General features: G+C 38.3%; 1 protein-coding gene across 2 annotated transcripts; it reads left to right on the top strand.

The window, feature by feature from the left end:
- Nucleotides 1–341: 341 nt before the first annotated feature.
- cbx5 (chromobox homolog 5 (HP1 alpha homolog, Drosophila)) lies at nucleotides 342–10,459 on the top strand. 2 transcript variants are annotated; one of them, XM_026920990.3, is made up of 6 exons: nucleotides 346–542; nucleotides 2,913–2,990; nucleotides 4,388–4,598; nucleotides 4,721–4,940; nucleotides 5,194–5,294; nucleotides 8,512–10,459. In XM_026920990.3, the coding sequence occupies exons 3-6, from the start codon at nucleotides 4,459–4,461 to the stop codon at nucleotides 8,651–8,653; spliced, it is 603 nt and encodes a 200-aa protein (XP_026776791.1). In that variant the 5' UTR covers nucleotides 346–542; nucleotides 2,913–2,990; nucleotides 4,388–4,458; the 3' UTR covers nucleotides 8,654–10,459. The 2 variants fall into 2 exon arrangements, with proteins under 2 accessions (XP_026776792.1, XP_026776791.1); XM_026920991.3 differs by lacking the exon at nucleotides 2,913–2,990 and having other exon boundaries at nucleotides 342–542.
- Nucleotides 10,460–19,988: the final 9,529 nt, after the last annotated feature.

The following is a 19,988-nucleotide window of genomic DNA, read 5'->3' as shown; positions in this document are numbered from 1 at the left end:
GTATGCTCGCGCTACATACATATTATGTCTACATAATAATAATAATAATAATAATAATAACAACAATAATGATCATAATAATAATAATAATAAATGAACACGTTGTGTTTTAAATAGTGTTGTTATAATATGAAAACATAGTCCCTATGAGATGAATAGCAAGATGAATTATCTTGTTACATTGTGCACGTGTGTCTTTAAATGTCTCATTAGATGCGGTTAATGTGTAAGATTTGGTACAGGAATGCAAGTAGAAAAAAGCTTGCATCCCAAACTGCTCCCTTTAGGAAATTTAGGGCACTACATAAATCGTAAGAAGCCGTTATTTTGAGTCCTACGTAGTGCACTTCTGTAGTAAACAGAGTGGGATTTGGCATTCAGCCCGCATGCCTTGTGTGCCATTGTGTGTTTTTGGCGCGCTGTAGCCGGTGCTGTGTGTGTGAGTGTGTGTGAGTGTGTGTATATGCATGCATGCATGTGTGTGTGTGGAGGGACTCGTGTGGAGGGTTGTTGCCTTTGAGAGCATCGAAGAAGACCTCTGTGTGAGTTCGTTTTCTTTTAAAAACAACTAATTAAGCATTTTGCATGAAATGCAACTTCCAGGGACTGCAGCTGACTTGGTGTTCCTGTAGAGCTGGCTTTAGGCGATGCATGCGTCGTAATTTTATTCGTGCATTTCCAAGCTGCTGCTTAAAAGTGTTCTCTACTTAGGCCTCTATTTTATGTAACGCTACAATCAGGAGTATTAGGAATGAGATCTGACCTGATTAGTGCATTCAGCCTGATACACTAGCTGTGAGATTTCTGGGGTCTGTAATAACAAATCGAATAAGACGTAGCATGAATGAGGCTGCTATTAGTACAGACAAATGTCTGCTAGCACGCTAAGTACCAGGCTGACTCCCAGGCTAAATCACAACGCCCCTAAGATGCACTGTGCTTACTCCATTTCAGTAGCTTCACTAATTCTACTCTGCAGATATTAAGTGATCATGTCAGAAGTCCTGTTTACTTGTTGGTGGCTGTTCTTTCTATTGCTTGCTAGCTGTTAGTTAGTGCAGGACTAGCTAACGCACCTAGCATATCTCACTGCGTGTTTCTAAGACGAGTGTCTTATATAATATAATTATGTTTAGCTTTTAATAACAAACAGCACATTACTGAAGTGCAAGCAATAACACTTGAGTACGACACTACTTAAAAAACATACGCATTTCTTAACTATTACGCTAACTAGCTGAGTTTGCTAGCAGTGCTCCGACGCTATTGAAGTGATGGCGGTTTCTATTAGCCTGCGCTAACATGGCCATGCTTAGCCAAGGAGCTAGTACTTGTGCTGCAAGTTGTTAGTTGACTAACCAGTTTTACGCTGCAGGTGCTTTCTAAATTTGTTCTAACCAGACAGACCTAAAAAAAACAAAGTTTCAACAAATGTTTATTAGTATTTTAGTAAACGACACTTAGTTGTATAGCGTCAAATACAATATGAAAGCTAGCTAAGTTAGCAAGTTCTTTGCGGCCCGGTTGACTTTTATGCTGGAAAGTCGTGTTTTTACTTTAAGTGAATAATTAAAATATGATAAATAACTATAACTGTTCCCTGTTCAAACACATTGGATATGTACTACCATTTCAAACAGGTTACAGTTGATTAGCTCTGAGCTTGTGGACATTTGTAAACACATTTCAGTGTAACTCATTGAATTTTCTGTGTTTTGTGAGATGTATTTCTGCTGAAGTTTCTGATTAACAACTATTTGAAGCAGGGTTTTGTTACTAAGTTTGGGCTTAATTCCCCAAAGTGCACTAATTTAGGTGTTGGGATAATGTTTGTGCAGATGTTAAAGTTAGAAATCCAGGTGTTCATTAGGTTACAGATAACTATAAAACATGAGACAGATTTCCTCACAGATATGAAGCTGTTAAAAGAGCCAAAGGTGATAAAAGTTCTGCAGTACTTCTGTTTCCGACAGTTAGTGTGAACGACAATTAGTGTGAGAGATTTGGAGGGAAAACAGTATGGAATTAAATTTGTGCCAAAAGTATTGAATGTAAGTTTTCAAGAAACGAACAAAAATATACAATGAGAGAGAAGAAAAAATGCTGAGAGTGAAAACAATGTACTCATTGGCAAAAGTTTAACATGGTCTTCAGATAAACAGCATTTTTTTTTCCATCGGTTAGTGAGATTTGGATCGACAGCTCCCTGACCTGGAAGTAGCGACGCTCCTGAGAGCTCATCTCGAAAAAATAGTTGTATGAGATTACCCAAACCTTAAATATTAATTATCAACTAATATACTAACTATGTAAGTGAAGAAGTAAGTAAGTAATTTCCACTACAAAGTATAAACACTATAACTATACAGAGAACCGCATCCACAACGCTCTGCGATCCACAGAAGTCTCTACTTCCAGGTCAGGGAGCTGTCCATCCAAAGCTCACTAACCAATGAGAGTAAATCGCTGTTAAGCTCGCCCACACTAGAGGCGAGCATAAACTTGCGCAGCATAAACGAAAACTTTGAAAGTGTAAATGAAAACTCTGGCAACACATTTATAAATCATGATTAGCGAAAAGGATGCTTAGAAAACCTAACAGAGAATGCTGTTTATTTGAAGACCATGTTAAATTTTTGCCACTAAGTTTGTTGTTTTCAGTTTCAGAGTTGTTTTTTTTTTTTTCTTCTTCTTCTTTTCCTTATTGTATATTTTTGTTTGTTTTTTTTTTAAAAAGTTACATTCAGTACTTTTGGCACAAATTTAATTCCATAAAACAGGTGCACACGCACAGAAACAGAGCCACTGTTAAACGCATCATTGGTCACAAAGCAAAACAACAATGTTCAGCTGTAAATCATAAAGCAAGCTCATTAACATGTCCAAATTCTCTTGTAACTTTTCCTTTTCAGGGGTGACGTTTGTGCCGCAGGTTTAAACAGCAATAATAACATCAGACCCAGTTGGCTTGCTTTGAAATAGGAGCATAGGTAAGCACTGAAGTATGTGATGCATCACTTCTCCATTAAACAGCAAAGCTCAAACCCTAATGCAAACTATCCGTATCCCGGCTGAGTGTCTCGGTCTCCCATCACCTACATCAGCCCGTGGAAGAAACTTTCTCTGGAGGATGGTGGTGACTTTATAGGCACAAAATACTACTCTAAATTCACTTAGAAACAAAAAAGGGTGTATCTAATATAATGTTAAAATGTTTCTCTCTTATAGAGCAAGCATGAGTTTGTTGGTGGCAGCACACACACCCAAACACAAGTGTGACAAGTGTGTTTAGTGAAAATAAAAAAGGATTAAGCTTTCTAAAAATACAGGTGTTTGAGTACAAACTGTGTCAGACGATGTTAAGTTTTTTGCTGAATCTCAAACGTCTTTGTACACCAATTCTGTGGGCACTGGGAAGGGTATTCCAGTTCAGTATGGTATATACTGTGTAGAGTACAAACAAAGTGAATATGAAGCCATTTGAGATTTGCCCCAACTCAGTGTTGGATTTTTCTTTGAACATGTGGAAGAAATGTCACATTTCGCTAAATACTGCTAAGAAAACGCTGCTGTGGGCAAATATGAAAAGATTAGGGGTAAGCAACATGAAAAAAATGAAACACACAAAGACATTTCTAAGATACTTGGTATGTATCATTATATATGTATGTCATATATATATAAAAAAATATATTAAAAAAATGATCTGCTTCTTATCAGTTTATAATTATGGAAAAAAATTAATTAAAAAGATACCATGACATCTCAGAAAAGCATATTGTGACACAGTTTATCATTTTGTCGATATCACCATATATCATCATATCTTAAGTTGTATAAATTATTGTGCTTTTAAAGACTTCTTGAAAAGAGTGGGAAACTTTCGTACTACTACTAAAGTGTTTTGTGCTGGTAGAGAAGCAATTCCAATCAGAGACATTAATCAGCTTAGTTCTGTGAGAAGTGTGTTTGATCATTTGATCACTTCTCATAGTACTTGGGCAAGATTGGTAACTAAATTCAACCGAGCTGCACGCTTATAGTTTTCTGATAAGGAACTGAATGGTCTTGTCTGAGAAAATTGGTATGAAAACAAGGCAGTGGAATGAAGAAGATTGCTTTATATCATGATGTTTTAGTATTTTCACACTGTCAGTGGTTTCTAGGATGTGAAAATATTTCATTTACTAATACAGGATTTAACAGAGCTGATATGTGAATATACAGTTCAAATCTGGTAATTAAATTCACACCGATAATAGATTCAGTAAAGGCTCTCATTGTTTAACCCCATACAGTTCACTGAATACTTAGACTACGAAAGAGTATATTTAAGTGGCTTGCATTTCTGTGCTTGTTTCTTAATACGCTGCCTTTTTAATTGCAGAGGGATCCTTTCCCTTCCTCACTCAGTCACTCTGTTACTTGTGAGTGGAAAAGAAGGCATTTGAAGCAGCCATGGGAAAGAAGAATCAGAACCGTGAAGATGACGAGTCTGCGTCCACAGACGAAGAGGAATACGTGGTGGAGAAGGTCTTGGACAGGAGGGTAGTAAAGGGCCGAGTGGAGTACTATCTTAAATGGAAAGGTTTTTCAGAGTATGTCGTCGTCTGAGTTCATTTCTAATCCATAAATTTCCATGCTGGCATGTCTACATTGTTTATCACTTATTTTCAGACATATGAGCTAATATTTGTGCTTGCTGATTTGTCATTCCTAGCAAACACAACACATGGGAGCCAGAGAAAAATCTCGACTGTCCAGATCTCATCGCCGAGTTCATGAAGACATACAAAAAGGGCGGCAGCGGTACAAGCACTCCAAGCAGCGGGACCAAACCATCCAGTGCAACTCCCACTCGCGCCAAAGACGCCGGCAACAAGAGGAGAAACTCAGACGAAGAAGAGGAGGGCGGCAGTAAGCAGAAGCGGAAAAAAGAGGTGACGGGGCATTTTGTTTTTGTTTAGCCTACATGCTGTTGTTTGGGGAAGGGGTGTGCTCTTGGCTGGTTTGTTTCAGTTCAGATTGTGGAGATCTTCAGAATGGTATGTCAAGGACAGCAGTCAGGGAAGGAAAAGTGCAGTACTGAAACTAAATGTAACAGTCCTGTTTCTCTAAAAGAAAATCATGATCTTGTCTTAGAAAATTCTTAATTTTTGTTTTGTCCTAATTAATGTTCTCTGCTGTGTCCAGGATGAGATCCTAGTTGCTAGAGGCTTCGAGAGAGGCCTGGAGCCAGAGAAGATCATTGGTGCAACCGACTCTTGTGGGGACCTTATGTTCTTAATGAAGTGGTGAGTGCCAGGCAGTTTCATCAAGAACACATTTCACACCTACAGAACCGTTGCATGACAATACAGAGTCAGTGTTTCCTCAGCAGGTCTGCGGCGCAACATTATCGGCTTTTGTTGAGGCAAATAGGTCACCAATATACCTCTTATTGTGTTGCCTTTAGTGCAGTTTCTTTAAAGCTTTCACTGTTCACCCCCCAAGCCTTCACAATAGGTGAGAAGTACTCCTAGGTGAAGTGAAGTGTAAAACACATTGTTGAAATGTACATGCATATTTATTTAGCTTACATGTGAAGGTGGGGTAATATAATTATTACTGGAGTGTTTATGGAATTTTAGTCCCATCTGAATCCATTATGTTAGTAATTTAAAAAAATATATATATCTGCGTGTGCATACGTTTGTGAAGATCGCACCGTGTTTTACTATCTTTAAAATGATTAGTAGAATATGTAATATGTATCCCATCTAAATTGGCATGATGGTAAATATTTTGTATTGTCTGCGGAAAAAGAGGTTTTTGCACTTTTTCTTCACTCTGAAGACACTCCAGGAAGTGGTCTTTTCTACTGACATAGTATTGGTTAACACACAAATCAGTATCAAAATAAGACTGTTTGTGAGAAACAATGCCTACAAACATTTTCTGGTCATGTGACCTACTAGTTGGTCAATTGATAAGTGTTCATGTTTTTTTTTTTTTTTTTTTTCCCCTCCCCCAAAAGTAATAACACGGCGATGTCAGACTCATTTGATACAAATAATTTAGCTGATTGAGTAACCTGTTAAATAGTACGCTAAGTGGACTAAAAGTCTTAAGGCATGTTTACACCAAACATGCAGAGCTCTAACCTCACGAAATATGTACGTAATACTTGTACTTTAACATCACAACCCTTCACCCTGAGCTTGATGTTTATATAATCATCAACAGTTTCACAATATTAAAAAGAACATCAGATAGATGGTCATACTGGGTACATGCTGCTCTTTTTTTTTTTTTTTTTTTTTTTTTTTTGACCTAGTTTCCCTAAAATGGACAAATTACCATGAAGCACTTAGCCTTGAGCAGGGTTTGGCATAATGTTTTCTTAAACTCGTATTTTATTATTTATCTGTTGAATTCAATAACAGTGAAATGTTGTGCACTCAGAACTTGCTTTGGCTTTCTTCGATTTTGGTATAGCATCAATAAATACATGTATGTGCTATTTGCTAGATATTTGGGGTGTGTGTGGGTGTGTGTGTGTGCGTGTAATATATATATATATATATATATATATATATATATATATATATATATATATATATATATATATATATATATATATATATATATATACACACACACACACACACAACTAGTTATACAGTAACTAGGGATGGGTGTTTGGCGCAGTTTACTATTCTGAGTTGTCACGGTATTATTTGAAAAATGATGTGTCTGGATTGTAGATTAAACCTTTAAACCTATTCGCTGCAGTGTTTGCACTGATGCGCAATATTCTAGGCAGTTTAAACTCTCTATAGCTGGCACACATTCCATGTTTAAACTTTTTCTTTTTTCCCCCCACATTCCATTTTACAAGGCAGCGAGCTTATCTAGCTAACTGTCTCCTACTGTACTGCTATACAGCTGGGTTTCTGCATACAGGCAGTGAGCAACAAACCCAGATAAGCTGTTTCCTTGCTCACTGAGACACCACTATAAGATGGGACAAGAAGCATCTCTGTTTGCATAAACTTCAAGATAAAATCTTTGTTTCTTTGAGCTGAAAGAATTTCACATTGGGCTAAAAATATTGTGCGACCACATGTTTGCCGTGATACATTAATGAAGTTTCAGTGTCTTTTTGACTTAAAAAGTGACACGTAAAACTGCATCCAGAAAACTGAACTGTCTGTTGAATGGCATTCAGACTTATAGCAAATTGTGAAACACTCATAAACTGCAGGCAGCAACACACCTCGCAGTCCTGTGCTAGTTGTGCAGCACTTGTGATTGTCATTACTGTTAATTAATACTCAACTATGTGGTTTAGTACTCAAATTTTTTTAAGACTCTAATAGACAAATTTGAAAATATTGGCATATTCCTAGCAATCCCAAGCACCCTGGTGTGTATAACTGATTACTGGCCATTTCCTACAATCTGTAATTACAGTAGCATATCCTTATTTTTATCTAAAATTTTAAAAATGAAGCCGTAATCTTTATTTATAGTACAGATCAGGTTCTTCAATTCATAAGAGCCATGAAGTTATTCAGTCACCGCTACGTAGAGCTTCAATTCCCACTAAACGTATTGTATCTGTATTGGAGCATTAATTTTTTTTTTTTTAAATTAAATAAATGTGCATTACTACTGGTACTATAGTCAGATAAGCTTAGTGTGTGAGAAGCTGCTTTTCCATGTGTCAGGTTTAGAAGGAGTGTATATTAAAATATGCCAATTATAAAGCTACAGTGAGCTTTTAATTCCACTGGTACAGCTCTCTCACACAGGTTGCGTTCTACAGGATTGCTAAATACACTACACAACCAAATGTTTGTGGACATATGACCATCACACCCATATGTGGTTCTTCTCCAAATACTTTTGCCATGAAGTTGGAAGTGCACAATTGTATAGGATGTCTTTGCATGCTTTAGCATTGAAATTTCCCTTCAATGGGAATAAGGGGTCCAAGGTTAGAGTGGAAGAACTCGAACTGGCCTGCACCTCAACCCCACTGAACACCTTTGGGATGAACTGGAACGCAGACTGCACCCCAGGCCTCCTCACCCGCCAGCAGTGCGTGATCTCATTAATGCTCGTGTGGCTGAATGAGCACAAATCCCCACAGCCACACTCCAAAATTTAGTGGAAAGCCTTCCCGGAAGAGAGGTTATTATAACAGCAAAGCGTGACTTAATCTGGATTGGGATGTTCAGCAAGCACATATGGGTGATGGTCAGGTGTCCACATACTTTTGGCCATATACTGTACATTGTTTTGGTCATTTTTTAAATGTACTTGTGCATGATTATTTGTATGTGATTATTGTCTCCAGGTATTTTCTCTTTACATCACAATAAAACAATAAACGTGTGATGCAACTTTTAGTGGCAAATAAATAACATGGAGCGTCTTTCTGTGGGTGACTGTAAGGTGTGCAGATGGAACACAGGAGCTAGATTTGCACAATGAGTCTAAAATAAACTTGCTCTGTCTCCACAGGAAAGACTCGGACGAGGCGGACCTTGTGCTTGCAAAGGAGGCCAATCACAAGTGTCCCCAGATCGTCATTGCTTTCTACGAAGAGCGTCTCACTTGGCATGAGGATGGAGAGAAGAAGGAGAAGGGTGCTGCAGCTGTGTAAGGGTACAATCCCCTCCTAGAGACAGACACGAGTGCACTCACAATCCGTCCTTTGTTATGGACCATTTTAAAACCACCACTGGCCTCCTGGCATTAGAGGTCACTTCCCACCTTCTTTAGTCTCCTTTCATCTCCCATATAAACGGCAACTCTTTATCAATGTCTCAAGTATTGAGGGATGAGCGAGTAATTGAGAACTATGCCAAGAGCTTGGGAAATGGAGATGTTAGACTGATGGAATCACATGGATAGTGTTTTTACCCTGTTATTCTTGCAGAGCTTCACCCTCTTTTTCATGTTTCAAGTATTTGTGTCCCAATGTTTTTCTTTTTTTTTTTCTTCCCTGTGTGTGTTGACTCGATAGTTTAGATTCCATACAGCAGTTGGTGAAATATATTGAGACAGCTGATATTTTTTTAAGTGTTTTATCAGAGAGTGTTATGTATCTGCAGTGCTGGATTAGTCATACCAGTGGTTTTTTTTTTTTTATTTTTTTTTTTACATTTTTTTTTCCCTCCAGATTAGATGACCTTTCTGGTGTATTCCTCACATCAGTGATAATTGTCTCTCTGTCCTGAGAATGTAGGACTACCTTGATTATGAATTTCAAAATCTGGAATCTGTTTACTAGACATGAAGCATTTATCCATTTTTTAAAATTTTTTTTTTTTTTTTTTTTTTACAAAGCAAATTTCTTCCCAAACATAGAAATCTGAACATGCCCAGGTTTTAAACAATGTGCTTCTCGCAGCTGCTTATGCTCAAACCAATGTATGGGGACAGACAATCATCACTTTTGTTAATGCCTGTGTTTTGCTTTGAGCTTGTGAGGGCATGCATCTGTGATGTTCATAAGTGCTCCACCTTGTGGCCATTTGCTGAGCATTTACTTTTACGGAGGCCAATAGTTTCAACCGCAAAGGGCTGTTGTGGCTAAAGACTTTAATTCCAGCCACATAGAAGTCACACCTAATAGTCACTTAAAGAACAAGTGAAACTGGTTGTGGCCTGTGTTTGGAGTGAAAACCTGTAGCCACACCGGGCTTTTGTGGATAAAATTGAAAGACCCCTAACATAGGCTGTGACCATGTTACTACCGCTTCTGTCCCCACCAAGGTTCAATTCTCAGTTTTAAACAGGAAGTGAATCAAAGCTGAACCTGTTCTTAATGAGGTTATGAGCTCAGGTGTGTAATTCTGTGTTTGTAGAGCCACTGGACAAATAATTTTAACCCAATAAACTTCCTGACTTTCATTAACATGACCGAGCTACTGATTCTGATTAAAAAAAGTCGAACCGTACATCATGGAGAATGTAATCAGATGAAAAGAACTGACACTTGTTTTTCAATTTTCATTTTCTTAGCTTTTCTTCTTTTATGTCTCTGAAGCAGGCGGTAGCCCCTTTAAAACTCACAGATGGGTCATGTTTAGACAACAAGGTGAAATGTTGTGAACAGACTTCATCAGATGTGCTATGGACTGCTCTGATTAGATACTGTAATGACCGTGTGTCTGTGTGTGTGTGTAGTTTAAGTCCCAATTAGAGAAGTCTGTTTTATTTTTCTTTTCAGATTTCTGGAGGGAAATGACTATTGCCTACCTGTCAATGCATTTGTCTATATATCACTTTCAAATGTACGGCCTGACTTTTTGTTCTCTTTATCTCATGTTATGGAAGTACCCTCCCATTTCTGATCATTTCATCACATATTCATGTGTTTTCAGAATAAGATTTTGATGTCTTTTACCTATAGATTTTTTAATGTCTTGTATCAAATTGTAGTAAACATAGTTTTCCACACGAATTTGATAGTTTTTCATTTTAAAGCCACAATACTGACGTTTTGATAGTTAAAGACAGAATTTAATCAAAACATGTTTGCATCAATACAGGTGAATTTTGGTTCATAAGTTTAAGAACACAGGTTTAACCTTTCCAGCAGATGGTGCTATTCGGCTACACTCTTATGTACAGACCAAATCTCAATGCAGCCCATAATATCATATCAAAATGTGCTGGTGTTGGATGTTATTTGTTGAACTGATTACTTGTATTGGTGTAGAGAACTGTAAATTTTCCTATTAAAAACTGAGATCATTGAGCAGCAAAAAAAAAAAAAAAAAAGAGAGAAAAAAAACTGAGTATGTACATGCAAGGACCAAAAAGGAGTTTTAGAATTTTTTTTTCCTTTTCCTTTTCTTTTTTTTTTTTTTTTTTTCCTTTTTTTTCCAGAATTCCTTGGACGCTTTTCTTTGAATTGTTTTACACTTTCTTTACACGCACAAGCAGTAGCTATACGCCATGACCTAGTAGTACAACGGCTGACATTTGGTCTTAATATATTCCTCATGGTGGCTATTATTGATATTCTTGGAGAGCATTTTATAAATTCGCCCACACACTGCTTACATGTGAAATATCTTTCTCACAGCTGTGTTTGTAAGTGTAGAATGTTGCTGCGGACATTCAGTCAAAACTGTCAAATCAAAATAAAGAAATTATAAATAAGACTGATTTGCTGTGACCACAGATTTGAGATTCAGAAAGACAGAGCTTTCGTCCTTAATTTCGGGCAGAACAAAAGCATCCGTAATCGTTAACAGTTATTTATTTATGTAAATTTTTTTTTCTGTTTATTTATTTGTTTGTTTGTTTAAACATTTATTTAATTTTTTGTATATTTTACATTTTATAAATGTATTTTTTAATTTAAAAATTGTATTTTTTTATTTTAAAAAATTATTTTTTTTTAAATATTTGTTGGATTTTTTTTATTTAGCATTTTATTTATTTTGGAATTTTTGTTTTGAATTTTGTATTTTGAGTTTTTGTGTTTTACATTTTGTTTTGTGTTTATGGTTTGAGTTTCATTTTTGTTTTGAGATTTATTTTTGTTTTGAATTTTAGTTTTTATTTTATTATTATTATTATTATTATTATTATTATTATTATTATTATTATAGCCCATGGATATAGGAGTCTAATATATAGATGACTAATCCAGAATGCTGCTGAATTTATTTTAAAGCAGAGCTAAAAATAATATGAACTAAAAATAAAAAAAATAAAAAATTTTTTTATAAAATTAATTATGAAGTACAGTTTTCAGATGAGACCGGAGTTGGAGCTGTCCTAATATGGAACAACTCTATCAGACTAACATGTGTTTGGGAGGCCTGTTGCTCTTCTCACCTCTGTACAGCTCAGAGCACTAAAGACAAGCAATCTTTCAGTCCCCCCATTTTTCCCCTCCAGCTCTTATGCGTAGATGGTTGCTTTCCTGCCTACCTCAGTGGCAGTGGAATTTTCCAAAGTGAGGGGGGAAGGAGAGAGAGAGAGAGAGAAAAGCTGGATCGCTCCAAATGGAATGCAAAGGTCACCAGTAAATTTGCAGCCGTGGGGAGCGGAGGGAGTGCGTGGCAGCATGCTTTATGGAGAGCTGGGCCTCTCCGGACGCACCGACATCTCCACCTGGAGGAGAAGCTCTCCGCTGGGCTGGATCTGCACAAAGAGAGAGAGAGAGAGAGAGAGAAATAAGGGTAGAGAGCCAACCGATTTGGAGTTTGGAAAGAAAAACAGCCATTCAGACATAGTGGAGAATGCGAGACTGTGTGTGTCTGTTTATAGGGACCAAATGTTCCCACTTGATTGAAACCCAAGAATATATTATGAAGGAAATGCAAATTTTACTTAACAGAAATTAAATTTAGGTTTAGATGTAGGTATTGAAGCATTTATCTACACTATAATACTACATGGTACAAATCCATGGAAAAGATTTTATGAATATGATTACTTTTTTAATTAAGAAAACTACTGGGCAGCTGGAATTGAACTAGCATGGTGAGATGAAAAAGGAGATTGCCTGCATGTCTATGTGCTTATTTACTACAGTCTTAATAGCTTCACACAAGAGCATAAAACAACACAGTGTTTGGGCAAGTATATCTTCAAATTAGTTTGAGCTCCTCCACAAATCCGCCTGGCTAAAATGGGAGCCTGGATTAGTAGGTGTTTATGAGTGTTTTCGTCAAGAGCCAGCACAACTCAAAGCGGGGATGCACAAGGAAACAGTTTGTCTCTGCAACCTTTCGACCAAATGAGCTCCACTGGGCTTTGCTGGGCTTCGGTGCCACTGCACATTAGCCAAATGGATGAGTGTCGAGGGGGCTGGCAAGCAGCTGTGGCGGGGGGCTCGAGTCCAGGGAAAGGGCTGCTGCAGAGGGCTGCATTAACGCTGCAGTTCTTTATTTCTACACACACACTCACACGCACCCTCTCTCCACACAGTGCTTGGGTTCCAGTACCTCACTGTTTACTGACGTGAGAAACAAAAAAGAGGTGTTTCCTTCCAGATCCCTTGAAAGCAATACATCTGCTTTTTGACCTTGAACGCAACTTTACCATGAGCAGAATATGCACTCTTTGTGAGTGCTATGATGCAGTACTCAGTCTCTTGCTAGTACAAGGTCATCCATCCATGCTGCTTCTGGACACCATTGCACCTCATTCCTGTTCGCTCCCTGCTCTGTGCACAATGGTGCAGCACTACTGCAATTTGGGTGCTAGCCGTGTTCAAAGTGCAGCAAAGCATTGAGACAAAAGCCCTCGTGCTCACACAAGCCCCTCCCTGCCAGCCCTTCTCCTCCTGCGGCCGAGGGAGCAGGAGAGTTATGGCAGTCATAAAAGGCAGATAATGCATTGTTAACTAATTCTGTCTGCTCGAAGCTGATGTATCAAGCACTCTAAATCTCCACGGCTCCAATAAAATGCAAATGCTAATGTCTGCCGTGCGTGAGCCGATACGGTTCGGGGTGCAAATGCTGCGAGAGGGACGTCGTACAGGGGCCCAAGCACTGGTAACACAGCCTGTTTGATAGGCTGAGCTGGGATCGAATGCGCAGGAAGGCACTGTAGCTTAAATAATATAGTGTGTGTGTGTGTGTGTGTGTGTGTGTGTGTGAGCACCACTTCACTGGTATTACATATCCATGGTTCTGTGTGTATAAGCTGGGAAAAGGACATCGTAGAGGGGCTGAAGCCCTAGTAGCACAAATCTTTTTTTTGGGATGAACGAATGCATAGGAAGGCTCTGTAGCTTAAATAATACTCTGTGTCTGTGTGTGTGTTTCTGTGCGTGAGCACTATTTCAGTAGTATTACCTACCCATGATTTGGGGAGTAAATGCTGTGAGAGGGTCATCGTAGAGGGGCCCAAGCACTGATAACAAAGCCTGTTTGGTAGGCTGAGCTGGAACCGAATGCATAGGAAGGCACTATTGCTTAAGTCAGGAGTCTTCAGTCTTATCCACAATGGGCCAGTGTGGCTGCAGGATTTTATTCCAGCCAAACTGGTGGCACACTTCATAGTTGATTGGAGACCAAGCCGAACTGATTAAACAAGTGGAATCAGGTGAGGCTTTTGCTTGGTCAGAATGAAAACCTGCAGCCACACTGGCCTTTTGTGGATAAGATTGAAGACCCCTGGCTTAAGTAACACACTGTGTGCATGTGTGTGTGTGGACTACTTTAGTGATATTATATGTCTATGGTTCATCATGTAAAAGCTGGGAAAAGGAGCACAAAGCCTGATCTAGAATGCGTAGGAAGGCTCTGTAGCTTAAATAATAGTGTGTGTGTGTGAGAGAGAGAGAGAGAGTGGTATTACCTACCTAGTAAATTCTACATCAGGGATGTCATAGAGGGGTCCGAACTACTGTTAGCACTAGGCCTGTTTGGTTGGCTGAGTTGGGACTGAAAGTGTAGGAAAGCACTTTAGCTTAGTAATACTGTGTGTGTGTGTGTGTGTGTGTGTGTGAGCACTGTTTCAGTGTTATTACATACCCATGGTTCAGGGTGTAAATATTGGAAAAGGGCACCATAGAGGGGGCCAAGCACTGGTAGCACAAAACCAGTTTGGTAGGCTGAGCCGGGACTGAATGCGTAGGAAGGCTCCGTAGCTTAAATAATACAGTGTGTGAGTGTGTACTGCTTCAGTGGTATTACATACCCGTGGTTCTGAGCCCACACCTCATGCTGCCACTATGGACAATGGAATGATGGGAGAATAAATGTCAGTGTGTAATGCCCTGCCCACTGATTCATGGGCTGTTTCAAACGAGCTCAGGGCAAATCATTACACTGCTTTCTATGTATTATTTACAACATTTCACACAAGGGGTTTCAATGTAGAAATATTAATCGTGTTTGCCTCCAGGTCAGTGTAATTATCAAAATGTTGAGTGCTAAATTGTGAACGTTCATCTTAAGGGTTTGGGTGAGCTTTACAGGAAATGATAGGATGTCACAAATGTTACATTTGTAAATATATCCATTCAATTATAGTAAGGTACCTTAATGATTTCTTATTCAGTCCTGTCTAATTTGTATTTTCCAACATTGAATTGGTTTGATTAATTCAGAGTGGGGGGAAACGGCACATCTTGGTTTTGTCTGCCTTTTGAACATGACTAAGTGAGTATAAAATGGCTATTTTTTTTGTAACACTTGTTGTAACTTGCTGAGATATCTAATGTCAATGCAGATCTATATTTTAATTAACAAGCAATCCTGCACTTAATGCAATCCATCACTTAATGATGATTTGTGCTTATTCAAACTCTGGCCTGTAGAAGCTAAATTAATTTGTAGATGGGAGTGTGTGTGTGTGTGTGTGTGAAGAGAAAATGAAAATTATATAGAGTATGACAACTGGAATTAATACGTGTAATGCATGTATTTCTGTGCTTATTCCAAAGTATCAAAGAGGCATGTGATGACCTTGTGATGATTTGGCCTGCCCAGGATATATCTCATTATAGTAAATTGCATAAAGGCTAAATAGACTGAGATTGAGTTGAGATAACCACCAGCATGTGATGGCATCCACTGTTTGTCTTTGGGAATCCAGAAATATAGACCGGAGATCACAGATGTGAAAAAAAATTCACATTTTTCTGGTGAAAGTTAGATGATCAACACTGACCAGTTTCTTTGTGCCTTTTGCTAATGACACACACACACACACACACACACACACACACACACACACAAGTGCCCACATATTCATTTCTCAACCCCAAGCAAAAAAGTGCATATTTCTGGACTGTTTTGGTCAGCACAAGTTCCTAAATTTATGATGTGGACTTTTCGGCGCCCATTCCTGTGTTAAAAATCTTCTCGAGTTTCCTGACTCGTGGCTGAGAAGTGCATTAATTCTGCTCATAGCAGACACTTCCGGTCTCAGATCAGAGCCTCGTGGGGCTTGAGACATGGTTTAGGACATCCTTGAGTTTCTAAAGGCTGTAACAAACATTCCTTTAAAAAATGAATTTTGTATTGGTTTACTCTTGAAAAATTCCTTTTCCTTTTCACTATCTTATTTACTTCTATACTTCTTCCTTTATTTCACACATCTGTGTTTACAGGAATGCTGCTAACTTCATAATTGGCATTACAGAGACTAATATAGTTAGTGGTGTGTTTTTTCTCTCACAAAAATCCTAGCTCTCTCCTTTTTCCATGGTGCTAGCCTACTGTTTTTTTTATGCTAACTGTCTGCGTGGGCACCCGCCAAAGCAAATTTCTCATGTGTGAAAATGTGTTTAGCTAATAGAAGTTTCTGATTCTTTTGATTTTCAGGCAGGGCCGATGGCACATCTGTCTAATGGAAAACCCGGCGGCCCATCACATGCGTCTCGTAAAAGTGTCAGAAAATGACGAATATTACTTTCAGGCAGAGATGCACCATGAATGGGGGATTATTCTATCGAGTGTCCGTGAAATCCCTTGGCTTATCGATGCAGGCATAAGCTGTGATTGAAATTCCCGTGCTCTAAAACTTTTAGCTGAAAAAGTACCACACATATACAACACGTGAGAAAGGGTCCATTTCAGATGCATGGAAAGTTTCCAGGTTTTTTTATATCTCAAAAATGTTTCATTTCAAAGCACGCCTTTGCAAAACTATATCATGGCATTAAACCGGTTTGTAATAAATATAATGTGATTTACCCACGGACATTGTTAAATGGTGTGGATATATTAGGATATCGTATGGTGCTGATATGTGCCAAGCCCACAGGATCAGAGGGCGAGCCACACAGTAACAGCACATGATATGCCTCATGGTTACGATCATCTTCATCATCCTCAGACTTCATCAAAGCTGTCACGCTCTCAGTGGGGTGAAATACAGGCAGGGCAGCCTCGCAGGAATCCTGAAACGTGAGAGAATTTGGAAAGGAAACAGATGGCAGACATATACCCATTTAAGTCTGTGGTTCTCTTTCTTTCCTTTTTCCCCCCTCTTCTCACTTCTCTCATTGCTCTCTCCTCCTCTCTTTCAATCTGATCACTATGTTGTCTCCATTCCCACTCTCGAGCACTCATCCTCCCTTTCCCTTGCTTCCCATTTTCGCCTGAAACTCCTTCCTCTAATATTTGGGCTCTGATCGAAGTGTTCCGTAGCATTTTCCAGACATTTAAATCTGTCCACATGTAGCACAGTGATGGAAGTTAAATAGCTGCATAGCTAATTCCCTAAACCATCCTTGCATTTTTTGCTTGATAGTCCAAGACCAGCACAAGGAACCCTATATAAAAAATACAAATGCACCCTTCCACTTCTGATCTTTTGACCAATAACCAAATTTCCATAAGTTCCATAATACATCCAAAAGTGGATACATGTTTTTTATGCATGGTTTGTGGTTTGGGATGAACAGAAAACCTACTTTTCTCTGCAGCTCATTTCAGGCTGACATAACTTTTTGGTTACACATCAATTGATTCAAGTCAACCATTTGGGCAGCTCCTAATAACGAAGCCCTTAGTGTGGTGAACTACATCATATTGTGAGAATGTCTGCTCTGATTTAGACCAAAAATTGCACTTTGGGAGTGCTCGCAAAGCATCTTTTTTTGTGTGATCCAGGAGCTCACTATGGCTGCCTTTAAAAGTCACAGCAAACTATGTGAAAATGTATGGCAGATGTGTTGCTGTGGTGACGGCAAGGTTGCCAGAGGCCATGGCGTAAAGACCTCGAGCTCATCTGGTTCCTATAGCTGGCGCCTGCTGTGGTGTCGTTGAAAACTGCCCTGTTACACTGATCTCAGACCTGTAGTGTCAATTTCTCCTGTAAACGTTAATAGACGTGAGTAGGAGGGAGCTTGTCTTGGACCAGCATCAAGGTGCAGCTGTGGCCAGACTTGGATGAGGAGGATAAAGGAGAGGTAGGAAATGATTGTGCTACCACCCGGGTCCACTTACTACCCACTGCCAAACCTCGGCTTCTGAAATTTCCAGCACCTGCTGTGCATGGTTTCTCCAATTTAAATCCATGCTTAGAGCAGAACCTCATAGTGTGCATACATTGCCTGGGATCAGACATGTCTCACTAATGCTGGACTACCTAATTAGAAACCAGAAAATTTATTCACAAGTTTCTTGTTTGTCTATGAGCAAGTTTTAAAATAAGATAACTTCTCATTTTGTTTTGTCAATCACAGTACTTGACCAAAGAATCAATCACAATCCGAATGATTCATGATGATGTGATGTGAACAATAGACCAGAGCTTATTCAAGCACTTTGTTAGCCTTCGTTGCAACACAGCCAGATCGCAGGAATTCACGCCAACTACAACTGTCTCTGTTTTTACAATCTGCCATTGAAAAATGGCTCCTGCTTGTTTAGGAGGTGGGGCACAACCGTTCCTTCTGCCTATACTGCTTCCTGCTGGTGCACACTGGAAAAGCAGCTTTGCTTCAACAACAGTGACAGTAGAAATTGTTCAAAGCGTTTTAGATGTTAATTTTTCATTGATTAATTTTTGGACAGGGTTATGGTGGATCCACTGGGTAAACCTACCACAGAAGTAATTTTGTAACTATAAAATGGTTGAAAGTATGGTTTATTGCTATGCATAATTTTTCCCTCACAGGGCCACCAGATATTATTTGGGTAGTGGACGTTCTCAGCACAGCAGTGACACTGACATGGAAGTGGTATGAGCAGTTTCTGGGTTTTTTCAACACCTCATTATCACTGCTGGTTTGAGATCATCATGCGGTGTGAAACTGATACTAATAAAGGGTAGAGAATGATGAACATGAATTATGCTTGGAAAAAGATAAGCTACAGTCTTTGTGTGTACATCTATAAGGTCCACCATCAAGGTAGGTGTGTCTCATAATGCAGACAGGAAGTGTCACAGTGCTCAAAACCTCAACGATGCTGTGCCTTAGTGTTAGTGAACTGCTGTGCTGAGAATTATCCACCTCCCAAATAATATTAGTGGTGGTCCTAGGGTGGTCCCTTTCCATTAATAGTCAGCAGAGAGGGGGACGGCACATTGTGCAACCGCAATTGTGTACCTACAGAAAGAGAGTAGATATGAGTAATGTATGTGTAATAATATAATAGAAGACTTTTGCATGTTCTCTCCATGTCTGCGTGGGTTTCTCCTGGGTTCTCGGGTTTCCTCTCACCTGCAAAAACAAGCAGATAGGAGTATTGGCAGTGCTAAATTACCCATAAGTGTGAATGTGTGTGCATGACTCCCTCTGATAGACTGGCATCTTATCCATGGTAAATTCTCCCAACTTGCAACCATCCACTGCCACAGTGACCAGGATTAAACGATTACTGAAGCTGAATGAATGAACAATGTAATGTAATATATAGGATAATATGCTTTACTGTTTTGGATCTAATATGCATCTAATATGCTATTATTATTATTATTATTATTATTATTATTATTATTATTATTTTTAGTAGTAGTAGTAACATTTTATTTTAAATCACAGAATATTATATCAGGACAACCTGCTTTACTGTCTGAGGTTTATTGTATGTAACATGTATCTAATATGTTATTATCATTATTATTACTTTTGACATTTTATTATTGTATTCTATAGAATCACAGAATATATTAAATTATATAAATATAAAATTTCACACAAACACAATCTAAGAACAAGAACAACAATATCATTATTGTTGGTATAATAAAGAAGTATTATATTGTTGTTTAAATATAATATAATATAATATAATATAATATAATATAATATAATATAATATAATATAATATAATATAATATAATATAATATAATATAATGTAATGTGCTGTACTAGCCTGTTTTAGGTTTGTGGCATGTAATATTGCTATTATTATTATTGCTACTACTATTAACATTTTATTAGATAGTTATAATAGTAGATATTATAATATGTAAAAGTTCAAACACCACACATTTATTATTATTATTATTATTATTATTATTATTATTATTGAATTGTCAAAATACATGTGAATATGTCAG

Source organism: Pangasianodon hypophthalmus, chromosome 16, assembly GCF_027358585.1.
Source record: "Pangasianodon hypophthalmus isolate fPanHyp1 chromosome 16, fPanHyp1.pri, whole genome shotgun sequence".
NCBI lineage: Eukaryota > Metazoa > Chordata > Actinopteri > Siluriformes > Pangasiidae > Pangasianodon > Pangasianodon hypophthalmus.
This window is presented reverse-complemented; position numbering and strand designations above follow the sequence as displayed.